Below are 19,392 nucleotides of genomic sequence, written 5' to 3'. Positions count from 1 at the left end.
TTCCGCATTATCAAACGGTTTATTTCGTTGAGATTCATTCCGAAATCCGAAAATTCTAAAAACTGCTTCCCACTGAGTTACTAGAAGGTAGGTTGTGTTTGAAGATGACATGACCTCGTTTTTCTTGTTCACAATTAAAAGGAAAGAAATACAAATTCTGGACAGAACACATACAGTGATACTAACTACACCATCGACATGTTTACTGCATATAAATATTCTAAAGTGGACTCTGAATTAACTGGAATGAACGTAAAAGAAAAATCTAATCGATCGTTTCTTTCAGCCCATTGTAGACTGCCATGGTTCATGCAGATCTAGAGTGCTTGAAGCGATGGCAACGTTTCCTTTACCGCCAAAATATAAGAATAATTGAGATATAATAGAACACACAAAAAACAGGATTTAAACGGCGTTATTACATCCATTACAATCACATCTATTTATCACACAAAGAAGAAAACGTGAATATTGCTTTAAATATTAAATTTGGTCAAATGACGTCAGATTAGTCTGCTTGCAGTGGGGATTAGTCTGCTTGCTTCGGAACTGAACATGCATGGTTCGGTCCTGCTCATATGCCTTTTTTTTTTTTCCCAAGCTTATTTTATATATCATATTTAATACAGTGCACTTTTCAACATTTTTTTTTCCTTTTTTTTTCTCGTGATTACTTCACTGGACAAAGCACAAAGTACAAGTGAGTCTTGAAGGCTTTGCCTCTTTTTTTTTTTTTTTTTTGTTTGTTTGTTTGTTGTTGTTTTTTTTCCAGTTCATTGAACACTGCACCAAAGCATGGTCTGGTGTTGAAATTTGTATCATTAAAACGTTTCCCATGTTCCTACGTATGCATAAACCGCAAGCAAAGGGAACTAACTTCTACAGTATTTCTGGTTGTGTGCACAGTCAATTTTGAGGTTAAAACAGTTTCAGTATATTCTGTGCCTTTTTTTCCACATCAGTATGACAGGGAGGCCTGCCTTTTGAATGAGTTAATGTCTTTCTCAGAATATTTTCCATTGCCAGAATATGAGTTGTCCATTTGCATTTATTTATGTAAATGTAGTAAGATATACTGGTTTTATATTGTTCTGAGTAATTACTTTTTCTTTTTTGTCCAGTTGTGAGAAATGCGGTAGAAAGCAGATAAATGTTTAAGGGGATATCCTGTGTTTACATGATCTGGATTGAGATGCTGTGATATGACTGCATTTATCATCAATGTTTCTTGACTTGCGTGTGTGTAAACGAAATCCGTCTGTAATCACCAAGGCTTGGTTGTCTGTGTATGTGTGTGTATGTGCCTTCATGTGTGTGTGTATGTATGTGTATGCATAATAAATGTATGTATGTATATATATATATATACAATGTGTGTATCAGTGAATATGAACATTGGAATTTTCTACACAAGTGTAAATAGTATTGAAACCAAACTTGGTAGAATGGTTGGCCTGCATGAAACCTTTCCCATCTGCATAATGATGAGGTCAGCAGGGTGAGACTGAGAGGTTAATGGTCAAAGCTGAGTAAAGCTGTTGTTTCACATCCAGTTTTCACCAAACTTTGTAGTGTAACTGCCCTTGGTTGTAGTTAACAGCATGATTGAAGTTCAAGGTCAGATGTTGAAAGGTCAAGGTGCATTTCAGAAAAAAAAGTCTGTTCCATAATTCATGTGGTTAACTGGTTATCACATGCGAGTCTGGGCCATGCCTCTTTTGTTCCAGATTTGACTTGAGATGGTTTTGTTTTGGTGGTGTGTTACTATGTTTTCAGCCTTCCTATGGGTCCTGTTCGGTCGGCTGGGCTCTCAGCTTGATTGCTGTTATACTTTTGTTTAGTTTTTTTTTTTTTTTTTTTAATCAGCTTTTGTCAGAGGGAACTGTTCAGTCTCCCGTTTTAAATGATTGCATTGAACAAGCTGTACTTGCTAGTGAAGAGAGCAAATCCCATTTACAAACTGTACTTGCCAGTGAAGAGAACCTATTTAATGCATAGTATGTGAAGTACCATGTTAGACACAGCCATAGAACCACACAATGCTGACAAGAGAATGTAGTTTCAGGATTACATTTTTATTCTTCAACCAGAATGGACCACGGCTTGCCTAAACCGCACAGGGAAGACAATATAGATAAAAAAGAAAAATAAAAGATTGTCATGCTGGACTGTGCGTGATGCCTCACACAACCCACAAGACTACAGTGACTCTGGAATAACTATGTATATATGCATGAGCAAAAAACAAAAAAACCCAGACAAATGCTACACATGGTATTGAGAATAATTTACAGCAGTGGACAACAAAATGCTTTCTTGCATAACATATATATATATATCTTGCAAGAATCTAAAATGCCCACACACACAGTCAAACAAAACCAAAAAAATCACATTTCAACTGACTGAACATTATGGAAACAACTGCGTAGCAAAGGTGTACATCTTTCTTTGGTGACTGCTTACATCCCCAAAAATGATGTAAGCACTGTGTGTGCATGCATGCATGCATGTGTATGTACACACACACACAAATTTTTAGCTAAGGAAATGTTACACAAAAACTGGCATGAAAAATGAATAGTTATCTCTACATGTATAAAATAAGAAAAAAAATATATGTATACATATATAGATGTGTGTATATATATATATATATATATAGAGAGAGAGAGAGAACTGAAGAATTCTGGAAAATGCAATTGCAAAACAACATACACAGGTTCTCACTGAGAGACAAAGTGCAGTATGGTCAGGACTAGCTCCCTCATGAAAGATGGTCTGAGGAGACTCGACCACCACTGAATTCTGTCAACCAGTGAAATAAACCACACCAACAAGACATCTGTGTTAACAATAGGAAGAAAGGTAATTTCCTGCTGTCACTGGTTTCTGTTATACAGTAAACAGAGCCAGGTGTAGGGCTCCTGCTATCACTGTGTTCAGTCACTACATGCTGCAAATGTAGCAGCTTTTTTTTTTTTTTCACAACAGTGATAATGTTCATTCTCGAAAGAAGATGGGTAACTGTGAATGATAGAATGAAACACAAAAACAGGCGAACACTTTTTTGAAAATTAAAAAAAAAAACCCACATAAATACAGTTCTAAAATGTATCATCTACAGTAAAACTTCTTTAACAAAATCTAAATTTGGCCCTTGTTGCTACAAAAAAAAAAGAAAAAAAAAGAAGTTAACGATGCATTGTTGCATGAAAATCAATATCCATCAATGCTAAAAATAAAAGAATAAAATCTTCAATGCATAAAACATTGCAAAAAAAACAAAAAAACTCATGTTCTGCCCTCCCAGCCATCACTGAGCACAATGGGCCTGAACCAAAATACTCTCTTTGTAAATGGATAGTATGTCTCTTGCATGTCAAAGCACACAAGACTCAAGGCCGTTAGCAACTCAACTGAAGTGGAGCGATGGCCGGGAGGTAACGCGTCTGCCTAGAAAGCGAGAGAACCTGAGCGCGCTGTTTCGAATCATGGCTCAGCCGCCGATATTTTCTCCCCCTCCACTAGACCTTGAGTGGTGGTCTGGACGCTAGTCATTCGGATGAGATGATAAACTGAGGTCCTGTGTGCAGCATGCACTTAGCGCATGTAAAAGAACCCAATGCAACAAAAGGGTTATTCCTGGCAAAATTCTGTAGAAAAATCCACTTTGATAAGAAAAAACTAATAAAACTGCATGCAGGAAAAAATACAAAAAAAAAAAAAAAGGGTGGCGCTGTAGTGTAGCAACGCACTCTCCCTGGGGAAAGCAGCCCGAATTTCACACAGAGAAATCTGTTGTGATAAAAAGAAATACAAATACGAATGGTTAAAGGATATTGTACTTGATAAGAACAGAATGACTACAATAACTTTTATACTCTGTATGTCTCAACGCATTGTGCCATTTGGCATTAGTGAAGAATATCATGTAAACTATCCTATGTGATCAAAAGGACAGAGCTACGGAGACCAGTTCAAGATAACATTTACCTTACCAAGCTGTCTTCTGACCAACTAAGGCAACACAGAAAATGACAAACGCTTTACATTATTGCTCCTTCTCAAAACAAGTTGATGTGGACACTGTAAAAATCAGAACATCGTGTCTACATGGTATGTCTTTTCTTTGTACTAACTTTTGTTCTTTTCACACACCTCTTCTTTAGAACACAGGGACTTTACATATTAATGCACTGCAGTGCAAACTGTATGCAAGTATGCACAACTTATAAAGCTAACATTTGTATACATCTCTGCAGGTCTTCTCATTCTCTCTGCTCTAGTTATCAGAACTGACAAAATGGATTAAGTAGAACAAATGATGCGACAGCTTTTTCTGGTGATCATTTTAAACAAGTTTAAGTAGCACAATTAGTACTCAAAAAAGAAGAAGAAAAAGATATATGCTGTTATTCTGGAGGCTTGGTTAGTACACACAAAACATAGGAAGAACAAACAGCGCTGCACCCATTTGTTAACCTCATTCATACTCCTTTCATTAGATAATCAGGTGTGGTCGGTGTGTTTACTGTAATTTTAGCAAATCAAAACTCTAACACATTAAGAATAGAATTCTCTCTCTCTCTCTATATATATATATATTATGGCTTGGACTTTCTTGCACATTAAGAACCAAATGTACATAAAAATACATTATGGCTGAGGGGGCAATAATAAGACTCACAAACATGTCCAGTTTGATTGTTTGCCTTCCTGTCCTACTCCAGTTCATCCTCCCCACTACACCGCTGTTTCTGCGGATTTTCTGCACAGCGGCTTGTCTACACTTTGTAATTTCAGTAGAAATGACTGGATAATTACCTTGTCACAATATTCGTGTACCTCTATAACGATCACACTGAATTGAGTCAATCTCGGGGGACACTTCAAGAAAGAATACTGTCTAAGGCAGGCCTGGTTTATAAAGCTAAGTATCAGACCGGTCAAGGACAGCATTACCTGGATGCAAAATGTGTGGGCTTTTGGCCAAACCCCTATGTGTTTTCTTTTAAAGATGATTTTTCCATCCTCTCCAAAGTCCCCCTGCCCACAATATTAATATGTAAATAAAAGATTGAGAAAGTGGTTGTTCATCGACCACACAACCATAAATTATATTGGCTGAAAACCCTTCACAAATTTCAAAACACAACCATACACCTTAGTTACAGAAAAGCCTAGGATGAATTCTAAGCATGCCTACTTTACATCTGAGTTAACAGTATCAATAATGCCAAATCCATAAAAACAATTTTAAAAAGAATATGAAGCAACCCTTGTATCTTACCAAGGAATGGTCACTTTACATTGTGCATCAAATATTATGCCATGTCCATAAAGACTGACACACATAAATGAGGTGACACAGGAGGAGTGGGATGTGCGGGGGGGGGGGGGGGCGGAAGCTTGGAAAACAAACCTGTGTACTAGTGAAAAAGGGCTAGATCCCAAAGAACAAGTGAAGGCCCCTTGATGATAGATCACAGGAACCTGTGTATCCTGACACTCTGGCACTGGGTTGCATGATCAATCATTGCAGTGCTAAGTTTGCTTTAAGAGTGTTACTAAGTCCGTGCAATCAGCGCTGACTTGGAAAACTCCTAGAGCTAATCAAATTCAGGGCTGCTGAGATCGCTCAACCAAGCCACTCCATGAAGCCAGTGCTGAACCCCATGATATTGGATACAGTGTGTCCACATCTGTGGAACATTACTTGAAAAACTCTGGGTAGAGTGAGAAAAATAGGAGAAAAATGCCTTCCTCAAAGGCACAACACCATATATACCAAAACCGTCTCAAAACCTGATCGCTGGTGAACACTGGATCAAAAGTTCAACAGCAAACTGATTCTGCCACAACCAAACAGCAGAAATAATTGGGTTGTCAATGCTGTTTAGATGTTTTGGGTTCCCCCTCCTGTTCTTTTCATAGACATGTACACAGGCTGATAACAAGCCTTCCAGTTGTGTACAATCACCAGTTGTGTACAATCACCAGTATGGTCCTCTTCCAAAGATACCCACCAGCAATGCTTTTAAACTGTGCACTCGTGTAGCATGAACTGAAATAATTGTACTTTAAAGATTTTTTGTTGTTTTTTTTCCAAATACTGAATGCAGACTAGAAAATATCATGGCATCTTTAGCAAGTCAAAGTGAAGAAAGAAAAAACAACCACCCATCATTGTCAAGTAATATGATTGCACATCAATAAATTTGTGAATACCGGTAACAGGTGTGGAATACCAAACAAATGAACAAAGAGAAGAAGTATCAATACTACATACTAATCCCTTGAATGCCAATGGAATTAAAATGTCCATCTGTTCAATGTTGAGTCAAGGTGATCTTACTTTGCACCAGACATGGGAGGTTTGTAAACAAAGCAAAACTTTTCAAAACATAGGTCTACACATACACACACACTTGCATGCACCATAAGTGAAATATAAAAAAAAAAGTGGAATACAATCTACATATTCCGGTCCCTACCATGGCAGTCAGCCCTAAAGATACACAACATAAGCACTGTGCTTTTACAGGCTTGTATAGTCAGAGAGTGGGTCTCAAGCAATGCATTTTGGCACTAACTTGGAACTACCTAGTGCTCCATTTGAATGGAAGGGCTATTTCAACCAGCCACTTCATAACACATTACATACATAAATTTACATGCCATTGTGTGTCAGTGTAGAAACCAAGCAAAATGCTGATATCAAATAAATGTTAACAATGACCAGACATCTCTGACATGACATGACAGTGGAACAAACAACTAATGCTTCTGGGTTAGACAGCATCTTTTCTTCTTCTTACAAACACAGATAATGATAGGAAAAAAATGCCATAAACAGAAATATCAACAATAACAAAAATATGAACAACAAAAATGAAGAAATAATGCCAACTACAATGACTGGAGATGAGTGAACTTCGGAGTTGCAGCCCCTGAACACAAAAGAAAGAAAAAATGTAATGACAACATCAACAATACACCATCTGGTAGTCACCATGAGTCCAGAGTTATCAGTATATAGATGTATATATATATATATGTGTGTGTGTGTGTGTATAATGTCATGCAAGAGCATACAATAAATACAACAGTAAATGTAAACACTGATCGTCATTTCAACCCCCCCAAAAAAAACCCATGAACACATAGAAATCACCGATGTCATGACTGACGTATTACACTCATTGGAAGACCTTAGTAAAGTTAAAAATGAAAAAAAAAACCAAAAAAAAAACAGTCTGAAAACATCAAAACCCTCCCCACTCTTCCATCACAGAAAGTCAGGTGAGAGTGGAAGTGAACAGGGAATGTAATGCTGAACATTTCAATCCAAAAAGTCCATGTCTTTAGAAATCATACATAAACATGAATGTCAAAATTAAGTTAATCCATGATGGGCACAACAGCTGAGTGGTTACATCAGTGTTGGGACTTTCAGTAAGATGGTCCTGGGTTCCATCCCACTATCAACACCTGGTGGGTTTAGGGGGAAGATCATAAATTGACCAGTCTCCCAATTCAACAGAAAAGCTGACCTGCTTGTGCCTTGCCTTACACTCGTGAAGATCGAGTATGCAAGTTAAACATACTGTATTCCACGTCAGTGTTGAATGGGTGACGGAAATATATTCTGCAATACAATTCCCCTCGAAAACATAGTTGCCAACACGGCAGGGTGCATCTGGTCATATACATAAAGGCCCTATTTGTTGTATGTGATAGTCAACCTAGGAGGTGCAACTCAAAAAAAAAAAAAAAAAAAAAAAATGTTACGGATGCCACCTACTGAAGTGTGTTTTGTTGTTAACATTTGTCTAACTTGGTAACTTTATGTAGATTTTGCAGGCAGTACACACTTTTTTTTTCTTTCTTTTTTTTTAAATTTAAGAACACTTCAACTTTTTAGTTATGAACATTCAGTATTATACTTATGGATCCAGTTTTAAGATTTCTCTTATTACAAAAATGTTGTATCTTTTCTTTTCTTTTTGAGACAGAGAGATCCAAAAGAGAAAATTGTCACTGGCTTTTCAAAATGTATACAGATGCAAAAAAAGAAAAAAGAAAAAAAAAAGGAAAACAGGTTCTTGTTTTTTTGTTTTGTTTTTTATTTGTATGATTCATTGGATTACTGTACAAAAATAAGCTTACAATGTGTTCACAAAACCATATCATAAATAAAGTATTTCTTTCTGAAAAAAAGAGACCCAAAAAAAAAAAAAAATTATATATATATACATATATATATAACCTCTCTGCATCTGATCTGTCAAGTCTATGTGCTAACCTCTCACTCAACTCCACTTCATCATTTACCAACATCCATAATCGTAACAGAAGCCTGATACTGACATAGAAATCATGACTAGCACACACAGGAAGCAATCCAAAACAATCCAATAACTCACTCGTTTAGTCATATCTCACAATAAGCATCAGAATAGCATAAGAGGCTACTGATGTCCTATATTGGCTTGAATTTGATTCCAGTGGAGAGAGTCTTGCCCAAGTCAAATCCCCACTCTCTCGGCTAAGAGGGCTGAAGAACACTCAGTGTGGGGGATGGTCTCAAAAAGGCCAACAAGCCCCCAAGGCTGCAGCACAAAGAGCCAGTGCCAATTTTTGCCTTCTAGTTTTGAGAGTCCATCCACAGTCCATCACGAAAGACTGAGCTGTAAATCACTACAGCTACCACAAACGATCATCAGAAAGACCAACTTCATCATTTTCAGGCATTAAAAACTAAATAATAACTGAAAAATGCTAACAATTGACATCGCCTACATCTCAATCCGCATCAATCTCGGAAACATTATGTTAAAAATGCACTCATGGTTAATAATAATTTTTTTTTTTTTAAATATATATATATATATATATAAAAGACACTAAAAAAACAGACTACAAAAAACAACAGATAAAAAAAGCGTTCAACTCTTGTCACTGAGAGTCTTGATTAACATCTTGAACATGCTGAACAGTTTTAACACACACACACACACACACACACAATGAAACAGAATGGAGTTGAGGGAAAACCTTGCCCACGAGCAAATATCATACAGAGTTCACAAAAAGTTAAGGAGCACTTGGGAACTTCCATTTTCTTCTTTTGGGGCGTGATGAAACGGCGATGGCTTGGAAGAAACAGTGGTGTATGCAGAGAATACAATGAGCACCACTCACAACAAGGTGCTTTCTTGCATGTGCACTCCCATTAAAAAGAAAGGGAAAAAGACGGGCGCCATAGCCGAATGGTTAAAGCGTTGGACTTTCGATCTGAGGGTCTCGGGTTCGAATCACGGTGACGGTGCCTGGTGGGTAAAGGGTGGAGATTTTTACGATCTCCCAGGTCAACATATGTACAGACCTGCCAGTGCCTGAACCCCCTTCGTGTGTATGCGCAAGCATAACATCAAATACGCACGTTAAAGATCCTGTAATCCATGTCAGCGTTCGGTGGGTTATGGAAACAAGAACGTATCCAGCATGCACACCTCCGAAAACGGAGTATGGCTGCCTACATGGCGGGGTAAAAACGGTCATACACGTAAAAAGCCCACTCGCGTATATACGAGTGAACATGGGAGTTGAAGCCCACAAACGCAGAAGAAGAAGAAGAAGGGGAAAAAAAATTTTCTTAACAATGAAAAGCAACAGCTATCATTTACAAACCACCAAATGTTAATTCTGGGCTAAAACACTCATTTTTCAGAAGCATTTTTTAAGCTGTTAACACTGCATGAGTGACTGAAACAGCTGTTTGTGTGCTCAATGAAAGACAAGTGGAAGGCTTTACATTGTGCACCCTGCAAAAATTTGAATAATCTCTTGATTTTTAAATATTATATTTAAAAATAATAATCATAATTCTAAAAAAGAAATTAAAAAAACAGACCTGTTTCAATGAAAAGGTGCTCAGCTTTTTGTGAAACCTGTACTTGTATGGACTTTGGGGAGGGTGGGGTGAAGAGGGATGAGAGGTCACACACACACACACACACACACACACACACACAGAGGAGATTCCACTCAGTCAGATACAACAGTCGATTCGAACTGATAAAAAAAATTTCCATGGTCATGGAGTTGATGACACCTGCTGGTGTTTCACCTGTCAAATTAGGTTTCTTTTCTGTCACAGACTTGAACTGGTTTGTACATACTGTATCAGTATGTCACAACAGTTACGACCCTTTTTTCACTTACAGTAATAAAAAATATATATATATATATATATATATATATATATATCATGATAATGACAATATTTCAAGAGGAAAATAATCAGCTGAAAAGAATCACACACACACACACACACACACACCAGAAGTGATGAGCACTGAATCAGGAAATGAACGGATGCACACAAAAGCTCACACACCAAACTGACAAACTCCTCATCTGATATAACTTGGCAACCGACTTTCTCTACCTGCAAGAGTGTGCTTCTTGAGGATACAGTGTAGGCCTAAGTCAGGCATCTCTTCCCTGAAGAAATTGTTTTTTTGTTGTTTTTTTAGACTGATGAATTGTAGTATTTATGGATCCATCTGCACACTATAATGCTTCCTTGAAACTGAAACCGAAGCAACAGAATGTTATAAAATCACATGAACTTTACTCACAGATGAAAAGCCATGTCAGATACTAGTAATCTCTCTTCAGCCACACTGCTTCCATTCAAACTGTTTGTGAGATCTGACGGGCGCAATAGCCGAGTGGTTAAAGCGTTGGACTTTCAATCTGAGGGTCCGGGGTTCGAATCACGGTGACGGCGCCTGGTGGGTGAAGGGTGGAGATTTTTACGATCTCCCAGGTCAACATGTGTGCAGACCTGCTAGTGCCTGAACCCCCTTCGTGTGTATATGCAAGCAGAAGATCAAATACGCACGTTAAAGATCCTGTAATCCATGTCAGTGTTTGGTGGGTTATGGAAACAAGAACATACCCAGCATGCACACCCCTGAAAACGGAGTATGGCTGCCTACATGGCGGGGTAAAAATGGTCATGCACGTAAAAGCCCACTCGTGTGCATACAAGTGAACGCAGAAGAAGAAGAAGTTTGTGAGATCTTTTGTCATGGTCAAAGTTTCAGCGAGAGGGGGAGAGCATGAACTTTTTTGAAGATGAAATTTTTTCTTTATTTTCCCCTCACTAACGGAGTAAAGCAACTAAATCTAAATGACAGTCTTGTTTACCTCTGGACAAAGCTGCACCTCTGTATATATCACTATATATATGGGAGATGTCATCTCCTGTACTCATAGTTTGTGCTTTACATCAATACCTTTGAACAACAAATGGTAATACATTTTGAGGGATAAACGTCTGCGGTCATTTTTCTGTCCTTTGCTGCAGTATACAATCATCTTTGCTGCAGTATACAATCACATTTACTTTGGAATGCAATAAACAACTTTGTGCACTAGCATTCCTGATTACAGAAGATTTATAATAATAATAATAATAATAATAAAAAAGGTGGGGGTGGGGGAGGGGAGGGGACAACTTGTGATATTCATGCAGATAATACAAATGGCTGGAAGACAAATGACCAAATTAAGGGAATGGGGTGGTTCGGATGGTGTCATACCATGTCAGATGACAAGAACAATGTTTTCAATAATTAATCACATACAGGTTGAGGTTAACGACCTATAGGCATAATGCCCTTTAGGTCAAGTTGGACAAATTAAAGTCTGAGCGTAGTTGGTTGGATGGCGTTCTTGGCAGGAGTCACTTGTTGTCAAGGAGCAGTCGATTGCATTGTGAAGGGTCTGTTTTTAGTTGTGGAGGTCGAATAGCTGGCTCAGCTGTTGATCTTTAGCAAAGGCTGACTTCAGACCCACCAGACAGCCCTCAATTAATCAAGTTTATACATATATAGATAGAAAGATATATAGACAGACAGATACACTCATATAATCTGACAAGGTTGTATGGTAAAACTATGTGAATAGCATTCCTGCTCATGAATAAATACACTGAAGCCTCACTAGTATTCATAACCCCACCATCACCGAATGTTACATGTAAATATTTCAACTGAGAGAAGTTACCGTAAGCTTCTATCTTTATTATCCCAAGGAACAGGGCAAACACTTTGGAACTTGTCAGATAAATCAATGGCCCTTCACTTCTGCTTGGCAGAACTTATGGCAGTGTCTGGGATTTTGTTTCCCTGTAAAAATGTGGTTTAATCTGACAGCAACCTACTTTCCATGACCCACAGTGCAGATTCTGGCAGAGGTCTGATTCTTGTCCTGTGCATACTACGACTCTCCGCTGATGCAAAAATAGCTAGCTGCAGTTAGTGATCTTAGTATATTTTACCTCCCTTCTGCATGCCTATGCCAGCGCCCTCTTTACCAGCAGCCACCGTATTCCTTCAACCTGTGCTGCCAAGTGGCTTAGTTTTGGTTTTGGGGATTTTTTTCTTCCATTTCCTGTCCTTCTCCTGATTTATCGTTTCTCTACTGCTGCATATTGTCATGTCTTCCAACAAGACAGAATCACCTCGCTCGTTTGGGTGATCGAGCCAAAGTTAAGCCCAGATCGCACTCGATCAGTAATCAGTATAGACATGCTGGCTCCACATCTTAGACTTCAGCTTTCATCAAAGCTGATCGGGTTTCAAGAATCACTGTCCACCAATGGACATGTGCTGACGCACAAAGTGTGGAACAGACTATATATAGACACAGTGATGCAGACAGCCAAGGTCCCTAGGCCTGGATCATCCATGGAACAAAGTGACCCACCCCCAATCCATTATCACACATTTCTCTGGTTAAAACACAATACTAGCCAGATAAATGAAAACAAAAGCCTGTATTACGTTCCAGTGACCAGTGTGTGTGCTCTTTTTATCTTTGTAATTTTGTTAACATGTTTTTTCCATGTGATATATAATAACAAAATTTGTTTGGGTCAAATTCACTCGGAAGTTCTTAGTTTGCAGACTTGGCTGTGAATGTGAGACTTTTTTTTATATCACAGTTGGTCAAACAGTTTCTAAGAAACTAGCATTAAAGCTTTTTTCTTCAACAATGACTTCATCTGAGGTTTAGAAATTTCTCCATTTTTTCAACAGAGCGTCAAACAAGGCAATCACTGTCCCCATAAAGTGGACCTGAAATGGCCCCTTGGTGGTCGGCTGAGCTATAAACAACTTAACATCCCTGAAAATGGAGTATGGCTGCCTACATGGTGGGTTAAAAATGACCATACAAGTAAAAGCCCACTCGTACGTGTACGAGTGAGTGTGGGAGCTGCAGTCCATAGATGCAGAACAACAACTGATCCAATCCACATCAGAACTGGTCCAGTAGTTAAACAACAACATCTATCAACCTGTGCATGCACACACACACACACTGTGACGCAATCTCCCTCGTTCTGAATAAGTTCACGCTCCGTGTTGTGGACATTACTTTTTCTTTCCACTTGAAAACACACAGATAATAAGCTGAATAAAAAAGAAAATCTGATACACTTTCCAATAACCATTACACAAAAAAATAGTTAAACCCAAGGAAACTATCACCATGAACTTAAAACAATCCTGTAATACTTTCCTGCAACAACAACACAAGTAAAATAGTTACACTACTGAAAACCAAGATCATGAACTTTCACAAACAAAATGGAATACATGAAATAATTACACATCGCTCACAAAAATACGCCTGCAAACAAAAAAAAAACATGCAACACTGATGATAAATCACTTACAACCACAAGCATCACGGTGAACAGACTTTTTACCAGTTATCCAGTCGCACAAAATAGAATCAAAGCTGAAAAAAAAAACAAAAAAAAAAACAATTCTCCTTGACAGGTTTCCTCTGTTGAGTGGCCTCCTGACATTGACAGTTCCCCACAGACTGCTGATGCTGAGGCTGCGACATACGAACCACAGTGTGGCTGTGTGTGGGGGTGGGGTGGACTTGGAATGAGCGGCATTGGAGTAATGCCACTGAAATGGTGCAGCAAAAAAAAAAAAAAGAAAAAAAAAAGAATTTTTCCTTTGACAGTCTCCTCCACTCCCGCCCACAGCTCCATGTTGTGTATCAATCACTCTTCCTTCACCTCTTCTGGAGCGGCAAAGAACAGCTTCTGCGACAGTACCGTCACCTTGGCTGCAAGGAACAAAACAGAGCATTATATACATCATCACGAACATAACGTCATCAGGAAATAATATGGTCTGTTATACATCATCAGGAACATAACATATATGGCCTACTATACAGCACCGGGAGCAAAACATGGCATTTTATACTTGAAGAACAACATATGGCATTTTATGTCATCAGTTTCAGTTTTCAGTTTCTCAAGGAGGTGTCACTGCATTCAGACAAATCTGCTAGGCAGATGCTTGACAACAGCATAACCCAACGTGCGTAGTCAGGTCTTGAATGCATGCATGTATACTGGTGTACCTATCAGAGTGGATTTCCTCCACATAATTTTGCCAGAGGACACACTCTCGTTGCCATGGATTCTATTTCAGTGTGCAAAGTGTATTGTCTAACCCTACACACCAGCAAGGTTTCCCCAAGAAAAGAACCATGCCCAGACAAATACGTAGTAGAGTACCCCACACATACACACAAACACACACACACATGCAAACCCACAGTCTCACAAGAGACACAGTTTAGGTTCTCAAGGAGTCATCACTGTGTTCAGTCAAATCCGTTTACACTACGCCATATCTCCCAGGCTGATGTCTGACCTGCAGCATAACCTAATGCTCATAGGCCTCAAATGCAAGTATGTGTGTGTGTGTGTGTGTGTGTGTGTGTGTGTGTGTGTGTGTGTGTGTGTGTGTGTGTGTGTGTGTGGTATTTGTGTGCACTTCAGAGTGGTTTTCTTCCACATAACTGTGCCAGAGGACAACACTTTTGTTGCCATGAGTTCTGGACCCGTTTTTCGTCTCATCTGAATGACTAGATGCTCAGTTTGATTTTCCAATCAAACTTGGGAGATGGGATGAGAGCAGGATTTGAACCCAGACCCTCACAGACACTAATAAGCACCTCAACAATTCTGCCGCTTTCCTCTTCACTCACTGAGCCCCGCGACCAAGCACTGCTCTGGCGTCAAAGTTTGCCTCATTAAAACCGTTTTCACAATCCTACATATGCACAAACTGCAAGGGAAAGGGAACTAACCTACAGTATTTGTATTTGTATTTCTTTTTATCACAACAGATTTCTCTGTGTGAAATTCGGACTGCTCTCCCCATGGACAGCGTGTCACTACACTACAGTGCCACCCTTTTTTCTTTCTTTTTTTCTTTTTTTGCGTGCAGTTTTATTTGTTTTTCCTACTGAAGTGGATTTTTCTACAGAATTTTGCCAGGAACAACCCTTTTGTTGCCGTGGGTTCTTTTACGTGCACTAAGTACATGCTGCACACAGGACCTCGGTTTATCGTCTCATCCGAATGACTAGCGTCCAGACCACCACTCAAGGACTAGTGGGAGGGGGGAGAATATATCAGCGGCTGAGCCGTGATTCGAACCAGCGCGCTCAGATTTTCTCGCTTCCTAGGCAGACACATTACCTCCAGGCCATCACTCCACTTTCCGGATGTGTCAACACATAATGTGGGAGGAAAAACAGATTATTTACTGCATTTTTTCTGCATCAAAACAGTATGGAGGCCTGCCCAGGCTGTAAACCCTCCCCAGGGTGGAATGGGTTCAGAGGAATGTGCAGTGACAAAAGTGTAGCACAACACAGGGCAACGCACCACAACACAGCACACCACAGCACTCACACAGCATGATCATGAAGCCGGCAGGCTTCTTCTTCCACAGCACCCCCAGGAAGTAGAAGGGGATGCCGGAGGCGATGACAATCAGCCCCATCAGGCACTCCCAGGGGCTGGAGGTCAGGGGGGTGATCACCAGGAACACGCACACGATCAGGTAGAAGATGGGGTACACCAGGTTCACCTGCCATGACGCAGCACAAAGGGGGAAAAAACCGTATTGTTAGAAGTATAGAAAGCCTGTAAAAATGAAAACTGTAGGTCTTTACTTTCACTTCAATTGTACACCAGGTTCACCTGCCATGATGCAGCACAAAGGGGGGGAACAAAACCGTATTGTTAGAAGTATAGAAAGCCTGTAAAAATGAAAACTGTCGGTCTTTACCTTCACTTCAATTGTACACCAGGTTCACCTGCCATGACGCAGCACAAAGGGGGGGAAAAAAACCGTATTGTTAGAAGTATAGAAAGCCTGTAAAAATGAAAACTGTAGGTCTTTACTTTCACTTCAATTGTACACCAGGTTCACCTGCCATGACGCAGCACAAAGGGGGGGTGGGGAAACTGTATTGTTAGAAGTATAGAAAGCCTGTAAAAATGAAAACTGTCGGTCTTTACTTTCACTTCAATTGTGTTCATTTCAAATATTCACCTCTGATTCCACTCTCCAGCCATCTTGTTTCCCCACAACTCACCATTAAACTCCTCCCGCCTCTCCTACCTTTTAAAAGATAACAAATGTGGAAAATGAATGCTTTAACAAAATGTCTACAATCACCAGTATGTGCAACAGGACATTCAAAAAGAACAACTTCCTTCCTGTAGTACAATGCTCTAAAACAAGACTCACTTTTGATAAGAAGTGTCCAACGCTTCAACCTTCTTGTCTGCCTTCAGGGACTGGGTTATTTAGATATGTCAGTGGCAGGACTTCTTAGAAGTTATGAATTACAGGATTATAATTCTTAACTCCACCAAAGTAGGAGACTTTTGCAAGTAAAGAAAACCCTAAGCCACTTATTTGCATAGATGTGGCAATGTGATGGTAGCCAACAAAAAGTAATATTTTCATCCCATTACGCAGATGGGTGCAACATCTCAGTGAACAAAGCGTTTGGCCAGTTATGGAAACAGAAACATAACCACCATGCACACCTCTGAAAACATAGTATGGCTACCTCCATGGGAGGGTAAAAACAGTCAAGCACATAATCAAAAGCCCTCTCTTACAACTGAGAGAACTTGGGAGTTGCAACCAATAAACGTAGACAAATCCCATTACAGCATGCATTTTTAAATAATGGATTAATACACACACTTGTATAGCACCTATCCTCCGTCAGAGACCAAGCTCAAAGTGTTTTACAATCACACAGTCATTTGCACAACAGCCTGCCTGCTTTTTGGCACTCATCATTCATTTTCTGTGTCATTGGTCAGTCAGGCTTCAGTCACACACACACACACTTGCACACACACACACACATACACACAAAGAGAACGCACATGCACGTCATCCACGCATACACTCACACACACCACAAACACACAAATGCACACACGCTCACACCACAAATACACAAACGCATACACACTCACACACCACAAACAAAATCAAATGCACATACACAAAAACACACACATTCACTTATCACACACACACACACATACACACACACACACACAAAACCCACAAACACACACACATACACTAATCACACACACACACACACACACACACAAACAAGCACACACACACACACACACACACACACAAACAAGCACACACAAACACGCCACAAACACACACACACCACACACACATCAAAGACACACACACCACACACACACACACACAGACACACACACCCTAACCCACCCCTACCTTGATGGGTCTCTTGAGGTGTGGCTTTGTGACACGGAGGATGAGCAGTCCGCCCACAGACATGCCGATGAACAGCGCCTCCACAAAGCTGGCGTAGTTGATCAGCGAGTAGATGTCACTGGACGACAGCATGATCAGGGACGTCACGCACTGGAAAGGAACCAGAGAACCCTTATCGCAACTACACCGTAAGCCACCACGCTTTCTTAGTGCGGGAGGTTACACACTGAGAACTTGATCATGATTACACCGTAAGCCACCATGCTTTCTTAATGCAGGGAGGTTACACACTGAGAACTTGATCATGATTACACCGTAAGCCACCATGCTTTCTTAGTGCGGGAGGTTACACACTGAGAACTTGATCGTGATTACACTGTAAGCCACCATACTTTCTTATTGCGGGAGGTTACACACTGGAAAGGAACCAGAGAACCTTATCGTAACTACACCGTAAGCCACCACGCTTTCTTAGTGCGGGAGGTTACACACTGAGAACTTGATCGTGATTACACCGTAAGCCACCATGCTTTCTTAATGCAGGGAGGTCACACACTGAGAACTTGATCGTGATTACACCGTAAGCCACCATGCTTTCTTAATGCAGGGAGGTCACACACTGAGAACTTGATCGTGATTACACCGTAAGCCACCATGCTTTCTTATTGTGGGAGGTCACACACTGGAAAGGAACCAGAGAACTTTACCATGATTACATCGTAAGCCACCATGCTTTCTTATTGCAGGAGGTCACACACTTAGAACTTGATCATGATTACACCATAAGCCACCATGCTTTCTTATTGTGGGAGGTCACACACTGGAAAGGAACCAGAGAACTTTACCATGATTACATCGTAAGCCACCATGCTTTCTTATTGCAGGAGGTCACACACTGGAAAGGAACCAGAGAACTTGATCGTGATTACACCGTAAGCCACCATGCTTTCTTAGTGCGGGAGGTCACACACTGAGAACTTGATCGTGATTACACCGTAAGCCACCATGCTTTCTTATTGTGGGAGGTCACACACTGGAAAGGAACCAGAGAACTTTATCGTGATTACACCGTAAGCCACCATGCTTTCTTACTGTTACACACATAAACCACCATATTTTCTAAATTTATATGTTACTGCACAAAAAGCATCACAATTTGTCATTGTTACCCATTAACCACTATGTTTTCTTATCTATGTAACATCATTACACATAAACCACTATACCTTGTTGGTGGTTGCACATAAACCGCTATATTTTGTTGGTGGTTACACATAAACCATCATGCTTTGTTACTGTTACTCATAAACTACCATGCTTTGTTACTGTTAAACATAAACCACCAGGATATGCTTTGTTATCATTACACATAAACCACAAGGTTTTGTTACTGTTACACATAAACCACAAGGCTTTGTTATTGTTACACATAAACCACCAGGCTATGCCATGTTATCATTACACATAAACCACAAGGTTTTGTTACTGTTACTCATAAACTACCATGCTTTGTTACTGCAGCACATAAACCACCATGCTTTGTTATCATTACACATACACCACAAGGCTTTTGATTTGTTACTGTTACACATAAACCACCAGGCTTTTGATTTGTTACTGTTACACATAAACCACCAGGCTTTTGATTTGTTACTGTTACACATAAACCACAAGGCTTTTGATTTGTTACTGTTACACA

The 19,392-nt window shown here is 39.8% G+C and overlaps 1 protein-coding gene across 1 annotated transcript in view; it reads right to left on the bottom strand.

Annotated features, from left to right (window-relative positions):
- Positions 1-11,533: 11,533 nt before the first annotated feature.
- LOC143285767 (Y+L amino acid transporter 2-like) overlaps positions 11,534-19,392 on the bottom strand; it is a 40,068-nt gene continuing 32,209 nt past the window's right edge. Inside the window, exons 8-10 of the mRNA XM_076593185.1 lie at positions 17,694-17,843; positions 15,815-15,992; positions 11,534-14,166 (exon numbers count right to left, since the gene is read on the bottom strand). Of these exons, the coding sequence (XP_076449300.1) occupies positions 14,102-14,166; positions 15,815-15,992; positions 17,694-17,843 (393 nt within the window). The 3' untranslated portion in view covers positions 11,534-14,101. The remainder of the gene's footprint in view (positions 14,167-15,814; positions 15,993-17,693; positions 17,844-19,392) is intronic.

The sequence above is a fragment of the Babylonia areolata genome, chromosome 9 (assembly GCF_041734735.1).
Source record: "Babylonia areolata isolate BAREFJ2019XMU chromosome 9, ASM4173473v1, whole genome shotgun sequence".
Taxonomy (NCBI): Eukaryota; Metazoa; Mollusca; class Gastropoda; order Neogastropoda; family Buccinidae; genus Babylonia; species Babylonia areolata.
The sequence above is the reverse complement of the archived record's forward strand: the minus strand, read 5'-3'. Positions and strand labels throughout refer to the sequence as shown.